This window comes from Octopus bimaculoides, chromosome 10, assembly GCF_046866305.1.
Source record: "Octopus bimaculoides isolate indiv1 chromosome 10, ASM4686630v1, whole genome shotgun sequence".
Lineage (NCBI taxonomy): Eukaryota > Metazoa > Mollusca > Cephalopoda > Octopoda > Octopodidae > Octopus > Octopus bimaculoides.
The window spans coordinates 71,575,243-71,591,472 of record NC_142937.1 but is presented as its reverse complement, the minus strand read 5'-3'; the positions used below and the strand labels follow the sequence as shown (position 1 = coordinate 71,591,472).

Below are 16,230 nucleotides of genomic sequence, written 5' to 3'. Positions count from 1 at the left end.
AGTCGACCATAAAACATTCTTAATATAGCTAACTGTTATATTCTGTTATCTTTTAGAAAGACACACAAACACAACAGGCTTCATTCAGTTTCTGTCAACCAAATCCACTCACAAGGTTTTGGTCAGCCCAAGGCTATAGTAGAAGACACTTACCCAAGGTACCATGTAGTGGGACAGATCTTGAAACTAGGTGGTTGGGAAGCAAAGATTTTAATACACCACTTATTTTTAGTTTACACTTAGCTATCATGCTTGGAGAGAGAGAGAGAGAGAAAGAGAGAGAGAGAGAGAGTCTAATGTGCATTGTTGTGAGTGTGAACATGAAGTCAGGTCAAGAGAGAAAATAATTATTACATGGTGTCCTTTCTCTGAAACCTTCAACTGCACACAAATTCCTCCATGGTCATATTCATTGAATTCCTCTCTGCTTGTGTCACAAATTGTGAATGTGAAAGGATTTAACACTAAACATGGAAAACAGAAAGAAAAGAAATGAATGTAATACATCTTTCTTCTAAGAAGTAACATACAATCAGACACATAAATCAATAAACATCATTATTAACAACAGAAATAATAGTTATATATTAGCAAGAGAGGCAGTGTTAATACTGAGAGGTAATATTTATCTCTACTTAAACAAGGATGTTCTGTTACAACAAGCCAGACTGCAGTAGATACTATTTGAGAAATTCTGATGTTGGTTTTTGGTGCAAAATGCACTTTTGTTTATATTGCTAGCTGGGAGATAAAAAAAGATGAAATAATAGTATTTGTAAGAGTATAGGATATTATTTGAGGGAAATCTGCCAGCTGTTTCTGGCTTGTTGTCTAACCACACAGAGACTCTCTATAGGCTGCCCATGGTTGTACGAGTTTTAACCACATGTCTGTTTAGTCACACCTAACAACAACAATAGTATTAATAAAAACATGGAGATTATAATTACAATTGTAAAATAGCATGGAGCTTAAAGTTTAGCCATCGTTCACAAACGAATATGACTGATTGCTGGCACCATAGATTCACTAATTGTTTTAAGTACCTGTGTAATCATGAACAGATACAGACATCCTCTTGGGAGTCTCTCACCTCTGACCCAGTGGAACATCAAGGATGTGATAGTTGGAGGGAGAGGAGGAGGGCTGTACCAATTATATTCATCTGGCATGCATTTACAGCTGAGTAGACTGGAGCAATGTGAAGTGAAATGCCTTGCTCAAGGATACAATGTACAATTTGGTTCATGAATTGAACACACAGCCTTATGTTTATGAGTCCAATACATTAACCCTAACCCTCAGGCCATGGACCGTCACAGTAGCCTGGCACAAACCTAAGTTCATAAAATATATAACAACACTTCTAACCACCAAAAACAACATAGAAGGAATAAAAGTATATAAAAATGGAACCTACCAGAAACTGTGCAAACTTTTCCATTGAGAGCTGTCATACCTTTAATTTCTTTGAAAGTGACCTTGTCTGCAGTCTGAAGATAATGTCGAGTGTTTTCTAAACAACTCACAACACCTGGGTTCGCCTGGCAATAAGAAATTACAAGCTCTTTGAGAAAATATTTCCAGGTATAAAAAACAAAATTTTAAAAATGTTAGGATTTGAATTGTAGAACATTCGAAACTCAATTGGTGACAGAACACTGTGATGATGAAGATAATTTCATGTTAGTAGTTTAAAACTTAGTACCTTGGTTATATTACCAATAAATACTTCCTTTGGCTCTTCTCCATTAGCATCAAAAATGTCAAATTCATCTCCAAAATCACAGAAACATCCAGCAAAGACACCAAATACATCCCCTGATATAAACTGAAAATAAATTTATAAGCTTTTATAAGAATAGCAAACATTATGAGTAACAGATAATTCGGTACATTCATTTTCCCCTCTACCGCAATAATCTCATCATCCTCATCATCATCGTTTAATGTCCGCTATCCATGCTGGCATGGGTTGGACAATTTGACTGAGGACTGGCGAACCAGTTGGCTGCACCAGGCTCCTATCTGATCTGGCAGAGTTTCTACAGCTAGATGCCCTTCCTAACACCAACCACTCTGAGAGTGTAGTGGGTGCTTTTATGTGCCACCCGCACAAGGGCCAATCAGGCGGTACTGGCAATGGCCACGCTCAAATGGTGTTTTTTACATGCCACCTGCACAGGAGTCAGTCCAGCGGCACTGGCAATAACCTTGCTCGAATATTTTTTCACGTGCCAGTAAGGCGACACTGGTAATGATCACGCTCGAATGGTGCTTTTTGTGCGCGACTGGCATGGAAGCCAGTCAGCTGCTCTGGCAACGATCATGCTCAGATGGTGCTCTTAGTGCTCCACTAGCACAGATGCCAGTCATCGAATTTGACTTCAATTTCTATTTCACTTGCCTCAACAAGTCTTCGCAAGCAGAGTTTAGTGTCCAATGAAGGAAAGGTATGAATAAGTGGGCTGGTTACACCCCTGGCATAGGCCATGGGTTATGGTCTCACTTGGCTTGCCAGGTCTTCTCAAGCACAGCATATTTCCAAAGATCTCGGTCACTAGTCATTGCCTCGGTGAGGCCTAATGTTCGAAAGTTGTGCTTCACCACCTCATCCCAGGTCTTCCTGGGTCTACCTCTTCCACAGGTTTCCTCAACCGCTAGGATGTGGCACTTTTTCAAATATATCTATAGTGTGTTGGTGTAGTATATTGCCTGCAGTTATGTTAATTTGAAATGTTGATCTGAGCTTATTATTATGATATATTGTATATTAATAGGTATATATACTTAAACATTAGTTGAATATATTGACCTAAGGCACTCTGACCTAATGCAGACCAGCCTGGTGTATTTGATTAGCAAATATTGGTCTGTAATGCATGTGTTGGATGAATGTGATATCATTAATTTGTCATACAGTGTTGGTAGTGATATGCTTTCATTCAATAAGTTTTTTCAGTATAAAATAACAGAAGTGTACAGAATCAGAGAGTAGACTACAATAATTTATCAGAAAGGAAACAAAAAGTCACAGGAATTTTGGCAAAATGAACAGTTTAAATTTGGTAAAGTTAAAGGACCAATATGTGTTTTTCTAAGAAAAAAATGGTGAGTACCTCTCCCCACAGCCCCTGATTTTGTGATGTAAGACCAGTTGTAACTACTTCACTAATACGATTAATATTTTTTTAAGAGATAAGCATGTCACAATTTGAATTTACTTTTGAGAAGTCATAAAAGCTGCAAAATTCCTTTGGTTATGAAAAAGTCTAATAGACATTTTTACTAAACAGACACAGCACATAACTAAAATATGTAGTATGATTCTGTAATTTTAAAGAATTATGAAAAAGAACATTGCTTGAAATATCATTCTCCTAATTACTATAATTACAACTTACCTTAATTGGAGGATTCTGTTGATGACAGAAATTATTCACTTTACGTTGAAGGTTTAATGATGTTTCAGTTAATATAACACACTAGAAATATAAAAAAAAATAATTTTAAGTTAAATTCACAGTTTAGTGTGTGTATGTGTGTGTGTGCATATACATACATACATACATACACACATGCATATATACAGCACAAGGAATATTGCTGGGACATTTCCATTAACGCTTCTACTAAGGGCAAACATAACAGGCTGAATATTGTTGTTTGGCATAGACAAGAAAAAGTACGCACTATTATAGAGGTTAGCTATCCAGCTGATGTGACCATCTCTTTGAAAATCAAAAAGAAAGAGAACTATGGACAACTGCTTTGATACCCCCAGCTTCTATATCCAGATTATGAATTCACATTTATACCAATAATAATTGATGAAATTCAAGTGATATTCCTTGTTTCTATTCTTCAATGAAAACATGTCTGGCCATAGATAAATACTACCTTCTTTGAAACAGAAAGGGGTTGGTGACAGGAAGGGCATCTGGACATAGAAAATTTGTCTAAGAATATTCCTCCTGACCTATGCAAGCATAGAAAAGTGGATATTAAATGATGATAGCTGCATCATCATGGTAAACATTGTTTTTACATCTCTTTTTTCAATGCCACAATAAGGGTTTGGATGAAACTTTAAAGAAATATTCTATGCCAGATGTTCTTCCTGATGCTAACCCTTGTTTATTTTTTGTGCAATATATTTCACTGGTCTTCACAGGCTGAACAGCTGAGCTAAGGGACATACTCAGACAAAGACATATGTCATTTCTGCCTCAGCAGTGTCAGTGTGAAGACATAAGGAGACAGACAAACACACACACACACACACACACACACAATAGGCGACCATACAGTTTCCATTTCTAAAATTTTAAAATTTCACCAACAAGGTATTGGTTGGACCAATACTATATTAGACAATACTAGCACAAGGGTTGTGCAGTAGGAATAAACCCAAAACCACATTGTTGCAAAGCAAACTTCTTAACCACAGAACCATCAATGCCTATATATATATATATATATATATATATATATATATATATACTTGTGTTGATTCTTTTAATGTGCTAGTTTCCTGGTATTAAATTGATATTAATTAATATCGAATTTTTACCCTATTATGTTAATTAATTATATATATATATATATATATATATATATATATATATATATATATATATATATATATATATATATATATATATATATATAAGTACATGCATGGATCAGATTTTGGCTGGTATAATACTGGCACTCTGTCAATTACGATGATGAGGATTCTAGTTACCTGATCAACAGAACAGTATGCTCGTAAAATTAATGTGCAAGTGGCCGAGCATTCCACAGACGTGTACCCTTAAAGTAGTTCTCAGGGAGATTCAGCATGACACAGAATGTGACAAGGCTGGCCTTTTGAATTACCAGCTGAGTTGACTGGAGCATTGTGTCTAGCAAAGCGTCTAGATGAAGGACATAACAAGCCACTGGGAATTGAACTGACAACCATCAGGCTATGTTCTTGAAATTCTTCCTTTGTAGAGCCTATTCTTTATAATAAATATTCAAAGAATACAAACACACACACACAGAACCTACAACATCATAATCATCATCTTCATTGTACCTGATAATCTTTTAAATATGTGAGATCAGTGGAATCCTGAAGAGAAATTGAGGTGGTGTTTACTGTGACGTACGGGTTTAATTCAGCAATTCTCTTACAACAAGCCTCAGCTCTGAAAATATAAATATCAATAATCACATTAGAAATTATGAAGAAAGAAAAGAAAAAAAATGGTGTTTTAATATCAGTTGTAAAAGGGTTACACCTAGGGGAGACAATCTCTTACCGTCAGAGTTATTTTCCTTGAAATAATCCATTTTAAGAAAATATGATAATGATAATTTTCTGTTTCCCTTCTCTTACAGCAATAATGTTATTAATGACACCTTTTATTTGTCCCTTTAGCTATAAACACAAAATCTTGTGTCTATATATCAACAATGAATACTGTTTTACTACTTTAGCTCAAGATAAAAAGTGAAAAGTGCAAAACCATGATAAGCAATCAAAATATATATTTAGAAAAATATTGAAAAAATAAATTTTGCAGGGAAAAAATTTTTTTTTCTCAGAATCATAGTTCCAGTATATCTCACATAATAATAATAATAATAATAATAATAATAATAATAATAATAATAATAATAATAATAATAATAATAATAATCCTTTCTACTAAAGGCACAGGCCTGAAATTTGTGGGAAGGGAACTAGTTGATTACATCAATCCAGTGTTTCACTGGTACTTAATTTACTGACCCTGAAAGGATAAAAGGCAATGTAAAGATGGACGAAATGCCACTATCATTATCATCATCATCGTCGTCATTTAGCTTCCATGCTAGCAAGGTAAGATGGTTTGATTGGGACTGGTAAGCCAGAGAGCTGCACTAGGCTCCAGTCTGTTTTGTCCTGGTTTCTACGGCTTAAAGCCCTTCATAAAACCAACCATTCCACAGAGTATACTAGGTGCCTTTTACATGTCACTGGTATGGGTGCCTTTTATGTATCACTGGCATGGGTGCCTTTCATGTGTCACCAGTACTGGCCATGACTATGATTTTTCTTAGCTTGACATGTCTTCTCAAGCACAGCAAATCGCCAATGGTCTCAGTCACTTGTCATCACCTATGTGAGACTAAACATCTGAAAATCATTTCATTCAAGATCATACTTCACCACCTCATCCCATGTCTTCCTGGGTCTACCGCTTCCATATTACCAAACAAATTCAATACTTCCACTCTTAATTTGTATTCACAAACCAACAGGCTCCACCTGTTTATCCATTTTAATGTTTCTATCTTCAGTCATATGATGATCACCACTAGCTGACAAGTGTGTCAACATCCTCACCAATCTGGTCACTGTGTTATTGTCTGATCTCAGGTCAACATTAACTGATGAGACATGTGATCAAAGGCATTCCATCCGAGATCATCCCTTTCACCTTATAAGGAGTACCTGGGACAATATTATTCATTGTATATTTTCCTTCTTTAAAGCTGGCATAATGTGATATGAGAGAGATTTGGTTGCTATTTTTGCAGGTGACTGTATACATGCTCCCTCCTCGGTTCATGTTGTTTTGTGGGTTCTCCTCAAAGGTTCCTACATTATAGTTCAAATTTACAGAAAACAAAAGACGAAGATAGGTGAGGGAATAACAAGCAGGTGTATTAGTTTAATGCTCAGGAAGAATGGAAAAGTCTTTGATATTTCAGGCCTATGCTCTTCAACATAAAAGGATTGAGAAGAAAAAAATGGAGAGAGAATGAAAAAAAATGGAGAGAGAAAAAAATGTGTAGGAATTACATTATACTTTTTCTTTAAAGTTGGCTAGAACTTTCCAATAACAAAATAAACCTTTTAACAGTAAAAGGGCTTTTGATCCTGCCCAAAACGAATTTCTTTTATTTGTTGTGAGCAACAAATAGATAAAAGATAAAAGAATTAATAGATAAGAACTGTTAGAGTATCAAGAAGAATACTTTGTAATATTTCTTCCAACTTTAAGGCAGCAAGGTGGCAGAATCACTGGCATGCAGGGCAAAATGCTCAATGATATTTTATCCATCTTTGCATTCTGATTTCAAATTCCACCAAAGTTGACTTTGCCTTTCATCCTTTTGGGGTCAATAAGATAAGTTGAGATCTGGGGTCAATGTAATTAAGCTGCCCACTTCCTTGAAATTGCTGGCTTTGTACCAAAATTTGAAACCAATATTTCTTCCAACTCATTACACTCTGAGGTCAAATTCTGTGAAGATCAACTTTGTATAGGCATAGGCATGGCAGTGCAGTTAAGAAACTCGCTGTACAACCACTTTGTTTCAGGTGCAGTCACATTATAACTGGTGTTGGTTTGTTTACATCCCTGTAACTTAGCAGTTCAACAAAAGAATAAGTGCCAAACTTAAAAACAAGTACTGGGGTGTATTTGTTCAATGAAACCCGTCAAGGCTGTGCCCCAGCATGGCCACAGTCCTGTAACTGAAACAAGTAAAAGGAAAAAAGACATCTGAAACATTTTGTTTTTCTTTAATGCAGTTTCTTATGTCATTTATATTTCTTAAAATCATTTACAGTAATGGAATGGTAAAATCACTAGAGCACCAGACAAAATGCATTGCAGTATTTGTTCTACCTCTCTAAGTTAGAAAAATTTTCACCCTTTTGAGCCAAGGATTTTGTACTAAGATTTTGTATAAATGACAGACCTGCACCCACTTCAATTTTGTGGCCTTGCACTATATTAGAAATGTTTATTAAAGTGTCACATTAAAAAATTTTCCTCATTTTCCATCCACTTCTCTTTGTAATAAAGTTACTTGTATTGTTCTAAAGGGTTGTCAGTTGTAATAATCCAAACATGTCAAATTGTACAAACAGAAACTGTTGTTACTTCCTGTTATAAACAATACATTCCACAAACACAGCCATAATGACAACACTTGTCTTTAAAGGCGGTGCTCCAGCATGGCTGCAGTCAAATGACTGAAACAAGTAAAAGAGTATATACCAAAACCATTTCAACCATCATAAGAAAATGTATATATTCATTTTATTATAAATACAAAACAACACCACACACTTGCCTCCCAAGTTTTGTTTTCCATACAATATGAGCAATTCTTTGTTTACTCATCTACAGTACACCGTGTATTTTCTCTTAATATATTTTAATTTATGTGTTATACAGTGCAGTACTATACTGCATTTTTATTTATTAATTTATTGAAAATGCTTATTTTACCAAAGAAATAATTGAAATCTAAAATAAATATAAATACTTATCGGCTGCAGAAACGTGCAATATACTGAGGAGTCCACAATATACATTTACATATATTAGCCAGAAAAATCTATAATGCACTGAGGGCACAACAAGTGAACCATGATATGGTGAGTAATTATTATGTGTGTGTATATATATATATATATATATATATATATATATATATCGGTGGCATAGCCAGGGTAAACTGCACCTGGGGCAAGACACAAAAATGCACCCCCCACCCACCCAATTACAAAATCCATGATATTATATGGTATTTGTTTGTTACAAGTAATTAAGGTTTCAAAGCAATATTTTAGAAATAAATATTAGGTTATCAAGAAAGTTCTTGTGGTTTTTAACCTTTAAATTCAGATGCACATATCTAGGCGCAAACAAAACTTTATTAATCGAAATAAATACCATCAAAATAAACACACTTTTGCCAATGCGAAACAAGTTTATTTATGCCAGTAGCGTAAAAATCCTGTGTTCTGGTGGCGATGAAGTCATTGAAGGCATGTTTGGCATTGTCTTGGTTTTTGAAGCATTTCTCATGCAGGAAGTTGTCGAGATGCTTGAAAAAGTGGTAGTCGGTAGGTGAGAGGTCTGGTGAGTATGGCGGATGAGGCAGAGTTTCGTAGCCCAATTCGTTCAACTTCTGCAGGGTCAGTTATGCGATGTGTGGCCGAGCGTTGTCACGGAGAAGAATTGGTCCTTTTCTATTGACCAATGCTAGCTGTTGTTGTTGGAATTTATTATGCATTTCATCCATTTGCTGACAGTACTTCTCCGCTGTAATGGTTTCGCCTGGATCCAAAAAGCTGTGATGGATGTAACCAGCTGCAGACCACCAAACAGTCACCATGACCTTCTTTTGGTGCAACTTTGGTTTCAGGAAGTGCCAAGGAGCTTCGTTGGCATCCAGCCACTGAGCTGAGTGTCACCGGTTGTTGTAAAGAATCCACTTTTCATCCCAAGTCACAATCAGGTCGAGAAACAGGTCATTCTTGTTGCATAAAAGAAGGGAAGATGACTTCAAAACGGCGTTTCTTTTGGTTGTTGTTCAATTCGTGTGGCACCCATTTCTCAAGTATTTTTTGTTTTTTCAATCTCTTTCAAGTAGTTGGAAATTGCCGTATATGTTACGTCTAATTCAGAAGCAAGCTCTTGAACAGTTGTGTGTGGATTGGCTTCGACTAAGGCTCTTAGTTGATTGTTGTTAACATCCAATGTCCGACCACTATGCTTATCATCTTCAAGACTCTTGTCACCGCTGCGAAATTTCTTGTGCTGTACATTCATTAGTGGTTCCTGGGCCAAACGTATCGTTGATATTGCAAGCTGTTTCAGCAGCTTTTCAGCCTAGCTTAAACTGGAATAAGAAAATTGTGCGATTTTGTTTTTTGTCCATGTTGTATTCAACATTCTGGAAAAAATGGCTTAATTATTCAAAAAGGAAAAGAGTAACATGATTAGATAGAGCGAAAAATGGGCTTTAAAATGATATATAAAGTCAAAGTAATTTAACAAAAATTAATTTGAAAATACATCATTTAAAACCAAAATTAAAAATTCTGCAAGAACTTTCTTGACAACCTAATACTTTATCAGGGTTCATTTACCTGCTGGTTCAATACAGCCTGTAATTCAAAATATATTTTTTGAATGTTTACTTTTACGAAACCTCCTTATTTTAACCATTTAATGCACTAGCTTCCCCCACTGAAACATTAAAAAACCTAATGTGTGAAATGAGATGTAACAAAAAAAAAAAAAATAAATACAATTGTTTAAAGTCTCATCTTTCTTGCTTTTGATGAGGTGAACTGATTGATTATATCTTCAAAATTAGTTTTGTTTGTCTCGTCACTTTCAATGCTCAGAAGAGCAAGGTCATGCATGCGGTTCTGTGACACTGATGTCTGCAAATAAGATAGGATTAACTTAAACTTGCTGAACAATTGTTTACAGCTTGCAATTGATACAGCTATTGTGAGCAGAATCTGAAGGCCAACGTACAAATTTGGAAAAACGTTATCGCCATACAGAACAATGAATTCCAGGAGTTTTTCTGGTCTCATTATTGCAGATTTTGTTTGTGTAGAGAGCAATACCCAGCAATCAATTATTTCCTCAAAAGGCTGTTTGCTGTCAATTTCGCCACAGTATTGAGAAGCCAATAAATCACATTTTGATTGAAGGCCAACTTTGTCAGGATATGTTGGATAGCAAGAGAGTGGATATTGAGGAGGAACCCGGACTTGGCATCGATAACATTAAGATGGATGAATCTTTCTTCCATTTCTGATTGAAGACAACGAAGAACAGCATTCATAATGGTTGTCCATCTCATTGGTTGATGCTGACTTTTCATCTTCATCATCATCAAGAGGTAATCTCTTTTGTCTCCCTTGATGCTTTCTGATTTCTATGTTCCACTTTTGACAAAGATCAATGCCTTCTTCTAGTGATTGGTGGATAATAGTATGTCTGTCTTTTAAAAGCTGCTGTTTGAGGTCTTTGAGATCAGCTGCAGTATCTCAGAAATTTATTTCAGGATCTTGCAACCACTGTTGAATGCGATTGATGCGAGCAAGAACCCAGTTCCAAAATCCAATCAATTCCAAAAAATTAAACATTAATATTCGGTTAAGGAGATTGACGGCATCACAGAATGTATCGGCTGTCTCATCACCATTATCCATCAAATGTTCATTGAGGAAGTTCACAACAGTCTTTACGGCATCTGTTCTTGCACTCCACCTTGTGTCCGATGGAGACCTGAGAACAAGAGGAATAGCATGCTTCAGTTTTTCCCAAAGCCGTGTTGATTGAGAAAAGAAGGCAAAAAGCAAATCAATAACATTAAAAAACAAAATGACAGGTATATCACTTTTTGCTGCATTCAAACCAATAAGATTCAGTGGATGATTGTCACAATTCACGGATAAAATTTTACTATTCAACTCCTTGATTCTGTGTTGAACACCGATTATATTCCTGGCCATAACTGCAGCATTGTCATAGCACCTGATCTGCAGTCGGTCAACACTAAGCCATCATTATCTAATTCATTCAAAATTACCTTAACCAAACCGGTGGCATCCTTTTGGCTAATTTGGGAGAAGCTTAGGAACGACTCCGAAACACAAACTGCCATTTTTTCGAAATCAATGTTGACATATTGCATGACTTGTGACATTTGGGCTTGATCAGGATTTGTGTCGATCATCAAAGCGTAGTAACATGCTTTTTGAATGCATCGAAACAGACTGTTTTTTACACTGACAGCTAAGATATGGATAAATGCGTTTTGAACGGATGGTGAAAGATAAGATGTAGATCCAAGTGGCTTTCTACATGACAAAAAAATTCTCTTGTGATGGGGTTGAATGTGGCCAAAAGTTTTAACGACTCGATGAAATTACCAAGATCTGACCCATCTTTTAACCTAAGTGACTTCTGTGTCCTTGCAATGCGAGGTTGTGTGTTGCAAGAAATTTGATACAATGAAGAGCTCTTGTCAAGATACTCTGTCTTTCACCTTCAATTACTTATTGTAGCTTAGCATCGATTAGTCCCTTCTTCTCAACTAAAATTCTTTTTCCATTGAGTGAAACAATCACAATGATTTGGTGAATTCTCATGGAGAGGTATTCTTTCTGCTCTCTTCCATTGGTAGAATCCACATTCTTTTTCTAATGAGGACTGAAGATTGGACTGCAAAAAAAGTAGACAGCAGATGCAAAATGCTGCATTCTTAGAGGGTGAGTAAGGGAGCCATGAGCATAGTATTTCCTCACCGCTGCCATTTCTTACTTTTCTCCTAAACCATGTCTTGTTCATTGCTCAGTTGTTTGTTGGTAAGAAAGGACTGTCTGAATTCTGAAAGAACTTCCAACTTTTCTGCAATATTCAGTTTCAGTGGCAAGAAGATTTTCACAAGCTTCAACTAACGTCAGTGAACTTGTTGAATGATTTGATTCTTTGTTGCCAAAATAATGAATAAGGGTCTTGCTTCAAAGCTTCTTCAGTCTCCCGCTTCCGCCTTTTCCTTCCTTCAGCTCCACTTTCTTTTTTAGGAAAAGCATGCTTCATGTTCTTGTGACAAACAATCAAACATCGTAAACATTGTACAGAGAAAACAGTAAACCTTAATGTAATCATATTTAGAAGTAGAAAATGAATTACTCTGCTTTAAAGCTTATAGAAAAAATTGTATTGTAGAACCCAGTTGAATTGTTCTACTGTTTGTAGTATTGTTTTGTTGAAGTACCCCAAATATCCAAGGATGGAAATGGGACAACCACTTTTGAATGATCTTATTGGCAGTTACACGTCCGCTTGGGGTAGGAAGTCGAAGTCTTTATCAATTCCATAACAAACCATTTACAGTATGTACACCGGAAGTTGCAAGCTATGCAGAAATGGAAAATCGATTTATACTGATAAGATAAAAAACAAACTATTTTCAGAACCACAAAGAATGATTAACAGTTAAATGAATAAATGACAGTTAAGTAAATTTAACATAGAATATTTATCACCACACTTAAATGTCAGTAAAATTGCCATTACTCTGATGATATCGAAGGTAATCAAATGAAATTTATACTGACTTGGAACACAAAACAATAAACATTTTTAAAGATATGAACGAAATATTAATTTTCAAACTCTACAAAAATATGTACACCCTAAATGATTATTTGCTATATTCAATATTTGGTGTGACTGCTCTTGCTTTCAATGACTACATTAAGTCTTCTGGGCATAGAGTCAACTAAATTTCCACATATAACCAATGAAATCGACCTCCATTCATCCTGAATGATGTCTTTCAACTGTGTTACATTATGGGGTCTTTCTTTTCAACTTTCTTTTTCAAAACATCCCACAGATATTCTATTGGGTTTAAATCAGGTGACATGGTAGGCCAAGGCAACACCTTTACCTTTTGATCTGATAAAAACTTAGTTGTCATCTTTGAAATGTGTTTAGGGTCATTATCATGTTAGAACATGGAATGTCTTCCTAGTTCCTTGATACTTTTCAATGCTGTTTTCTGCAATATGCTACAATAAAGCCTTGAATCCATTGTTCTCTCAATATACGTGAGTCCTCCCACACCAACTGCACTTGTGCATCCCCAAAGCACTTCCACTGCCATGTTTCATGGCAGGTACAGTGCATGTGTTGCTATTATCTTCACCTGGTCATCGCCATACTCATTTAATACCATCTGACCCAAACAAGTTGATTTTAGTCTCATCAGAAAAAAAATTTGTATTCCAAAACTCCTTCCCTTTACTCACATAGGTTTCAGCAAAAGAAAGACAACATGATTTATACCTGGTAGTAAAGAGAGGCTTCTTACGAGAAATGTGGCCATGAAGACCACACTGGTTTAAACTTTGGTGAACTGTTTGGGCAGATATACTCTTTCCACTAACAGAAGACACATCTTGGGCCAAAGATGAAGTGGTACGATGCCTGTTGTCCATCATGCTATGTTGGATGGAGTGAATATTATGTGCAGTTAAAATAGAAGGACAACCTGGATGATGTTTATTGCTTAGCCGGCCAGTAGCTTTGTACTTCTGAAATACTTCGGCAACAGTATTTAGACTAATATGTATTCGTTTGCAAATTAACTTGTATCCTAAACCATTCCTGTGCAAATTAAAAATAATTTTCTTCAAATCTGCAGACAATTCTTTTCCTTTTGGTGTCATTTTAATCATTATGAAGAAGATTTTCACCACGGTACACAAATCAGAATTCCTGCAGATGCAATAACAATGACCAGTACAAAAATGCCAGGAGAAATAATTTATTAGAATTGAAATTATCAGCAATATCTGAATATACTAAAAATAAGGAGATAAAATATTGAATATAGCAAATTTCCTTTAGGGTATACATATTTCTGTAATATTTGAAAATTAATATTTCGTTCATATCTTTGAAAATGGTTATTGCTTTGTGTTCCAAGTTTATATAATGTTTGCATGTATAATATATTTTATTCAGTATAAATTTTCTTTGGTTTCTTTCGATATTATCAGAGTAAAAGCAATTTTACTGAAATGTTTTAGGGATGTACTTCTATGAGATACTGTATGTCATCATCATCATTGTTTAACGTCTGTTTTCCATGCTGGCTTGGGTTGGATGGTTCAACTGGGGTCTGGGAGGCTGCCCCAGGCTCCAGTCTGGTCTGGCAGTGTTTCTACAGCTGGATGCCCTTCCTAACGTCAACCACTCTGAGAGTGTAATGGTTGCTTTTTACGTGCCACTGGCACAGGGGCCAGTGGAAGCTGGCAATGACCCCAGTCGGTTGGTGCTTTTTATGGGCCACCGGCACGGAAGTCAATCAAAGCGACACTGGCATCGGCCACGTTCAGATGGTGCTTTTTAAGTGCCACTGGCACAGGGATCGCAACTATGATTTCCATTTGATTTTCATTTTGATGTACTTGACTCAAAAGGTCTCCTCAAGCATGGAATGTTGCCCTACGGTCCAGGGTACTTTTGAGTGGGCTGGTTATATGACACTGGTGTAGGTTATAGCTATGGACTCACTTTATTTGCCAGATGTTCTCAGTCACAACATATCTCCAGATGTCTCAATCTTTCATCATTGCCTCTGTGAGGCCCAATGTTCAAAGGTCATGCTTCACCACCTCATTCTATGTCTTCCTGGGTCACCCTCCACTCTGGATTCCTGCAACTGTTTGGGAGAGGCACTTCTTCACACAGCTCTCCTCACCCATCTGTAGTATATGACTGTACTAATGCAAATGTCTCTCTTGCACGCCGCATCTGATACTTCTTATGTCCAACATTTCTCTCAGGGTGCTTACACTCTGTCGTGTGTGCACACTGACATTACACATCCAGCGGATCATGCTAGCTTCATTTCTTTGAAGCCTACACATGTCTTCAGCAGTCACGGCCCATGTTTCACTGCTGTGAAGCATGGCAGTTCACACATATGCATTGTAGAATCTACTTTTCACTTTGAGCAAGAGGCCCTTTGTCCCCAGTAGGGGTAGAAGCTTTCTGAACTTTGCCCAGGCTATTCTCATTCTAGTGGTAACACTCTCTGAGTATCCACTCACACGACAGACTTGGTCACCTAGGGAAGCTATAAACTACTTCTAGTTTCTCCCCCTGGCAAGTGATGGAATCTGTTTCCTGAGCATCTGTGGTGTTTATTTCCCCTGTGCATCTGCCGCACATGAAAGCTATCTTCCCGGTTAATCTTCCTTTGCTGCACCTCTTATATGTCCATAGATTACACTGAGTACATCTTATGGAGTTTCTACCTACACCTTTTCTACAGATTGAGCAGGGCCACCTACCTGAAGGGGTGTGTGATGAGTTTGCCTTCCTACTTACTACAACTTTGGTCTTTGCAACATTGACTCTAAGGTATTTCGATTCTAAACCTTGCTTCCACACCTGAAATTTCTTCTCTAGTTCTGGTAGTGATTCTGCTATGAGAGCAAGGTCATCAGCATAGAGGAGCTCCCAGGAGCAACCTGTCTTCAATTCCTCTGTTATTGCCTGGAGGGCTATGATGAATAGAAGGGGACTGAGGGCTGATCTTTGGTGTAACCCTACTTCTAACTGGAATTCTTCACTATACTCATTGCCAACCCTAACCTTACTAACGGCATCTCTATAGGGCCTGTACAGTCCTTATTAACCATTTGTCAGTCCCCAGTTTCCACATTGCCCACCAGATAAGGGATTGGGGGACCATGTCAAAGGCTTTCTCCAAGTGAACAACAGCCAAGTATATGGGTTTATCTTTGGCTAGGTATTTCTTCTGCAGTTGCCGTACCAGGAATATAGCATCAGTGGTGCTTCTACCTGGCACAAAACTGAACTGCATCTCATCTAAGCAGACTCTCTT

General features: G+C 36.7%; 1 protein-coding gene across 5 annotated transcripts in view; it reads right to left on the bottom strand.

Annotated features, from left to right (window-relative positions):
• The window catches only part of LOC106882356 (ubiquitin-like modifier-activating enzyme 6), a 417,419-nt gene that overhangs the window by 71,918 nt on the left and 329,271 nt on the right, over nucleotides 1–16,230 (bottom strand). For all 5 annotated transcript variants that reach the window (XM_089358757.1, XM_089358755.1, XM_089358756.1 and 2 more), the window contains 5 exons: nucleotides 5,084–5,195; nucleotides 3,405–3,485; nucleotides 1,709–1,831; nucleotides 1,421–1,544; nucleotides 355–464 (listed from right to left, as the gene is read on the bottom strand). In XM_089358757.1, the coding sequence (XP_089214883.1) occupies nucleotides 355–464; nucleotides 1,421–1,544; nucleotides 1,709–1,831; nucleotides 3,405–3,485; nucleotides 5,084–5,195 (550 nt within the window). The remainder of the gene's footprint in view (nucleotides 1–354; nucleotides 465–1,420; nucleotides 1,545–1,708; nucleotides 1,832–3,404; nucleotides 3,486–5,083; nucleotides 5,196–16,230) is intronic.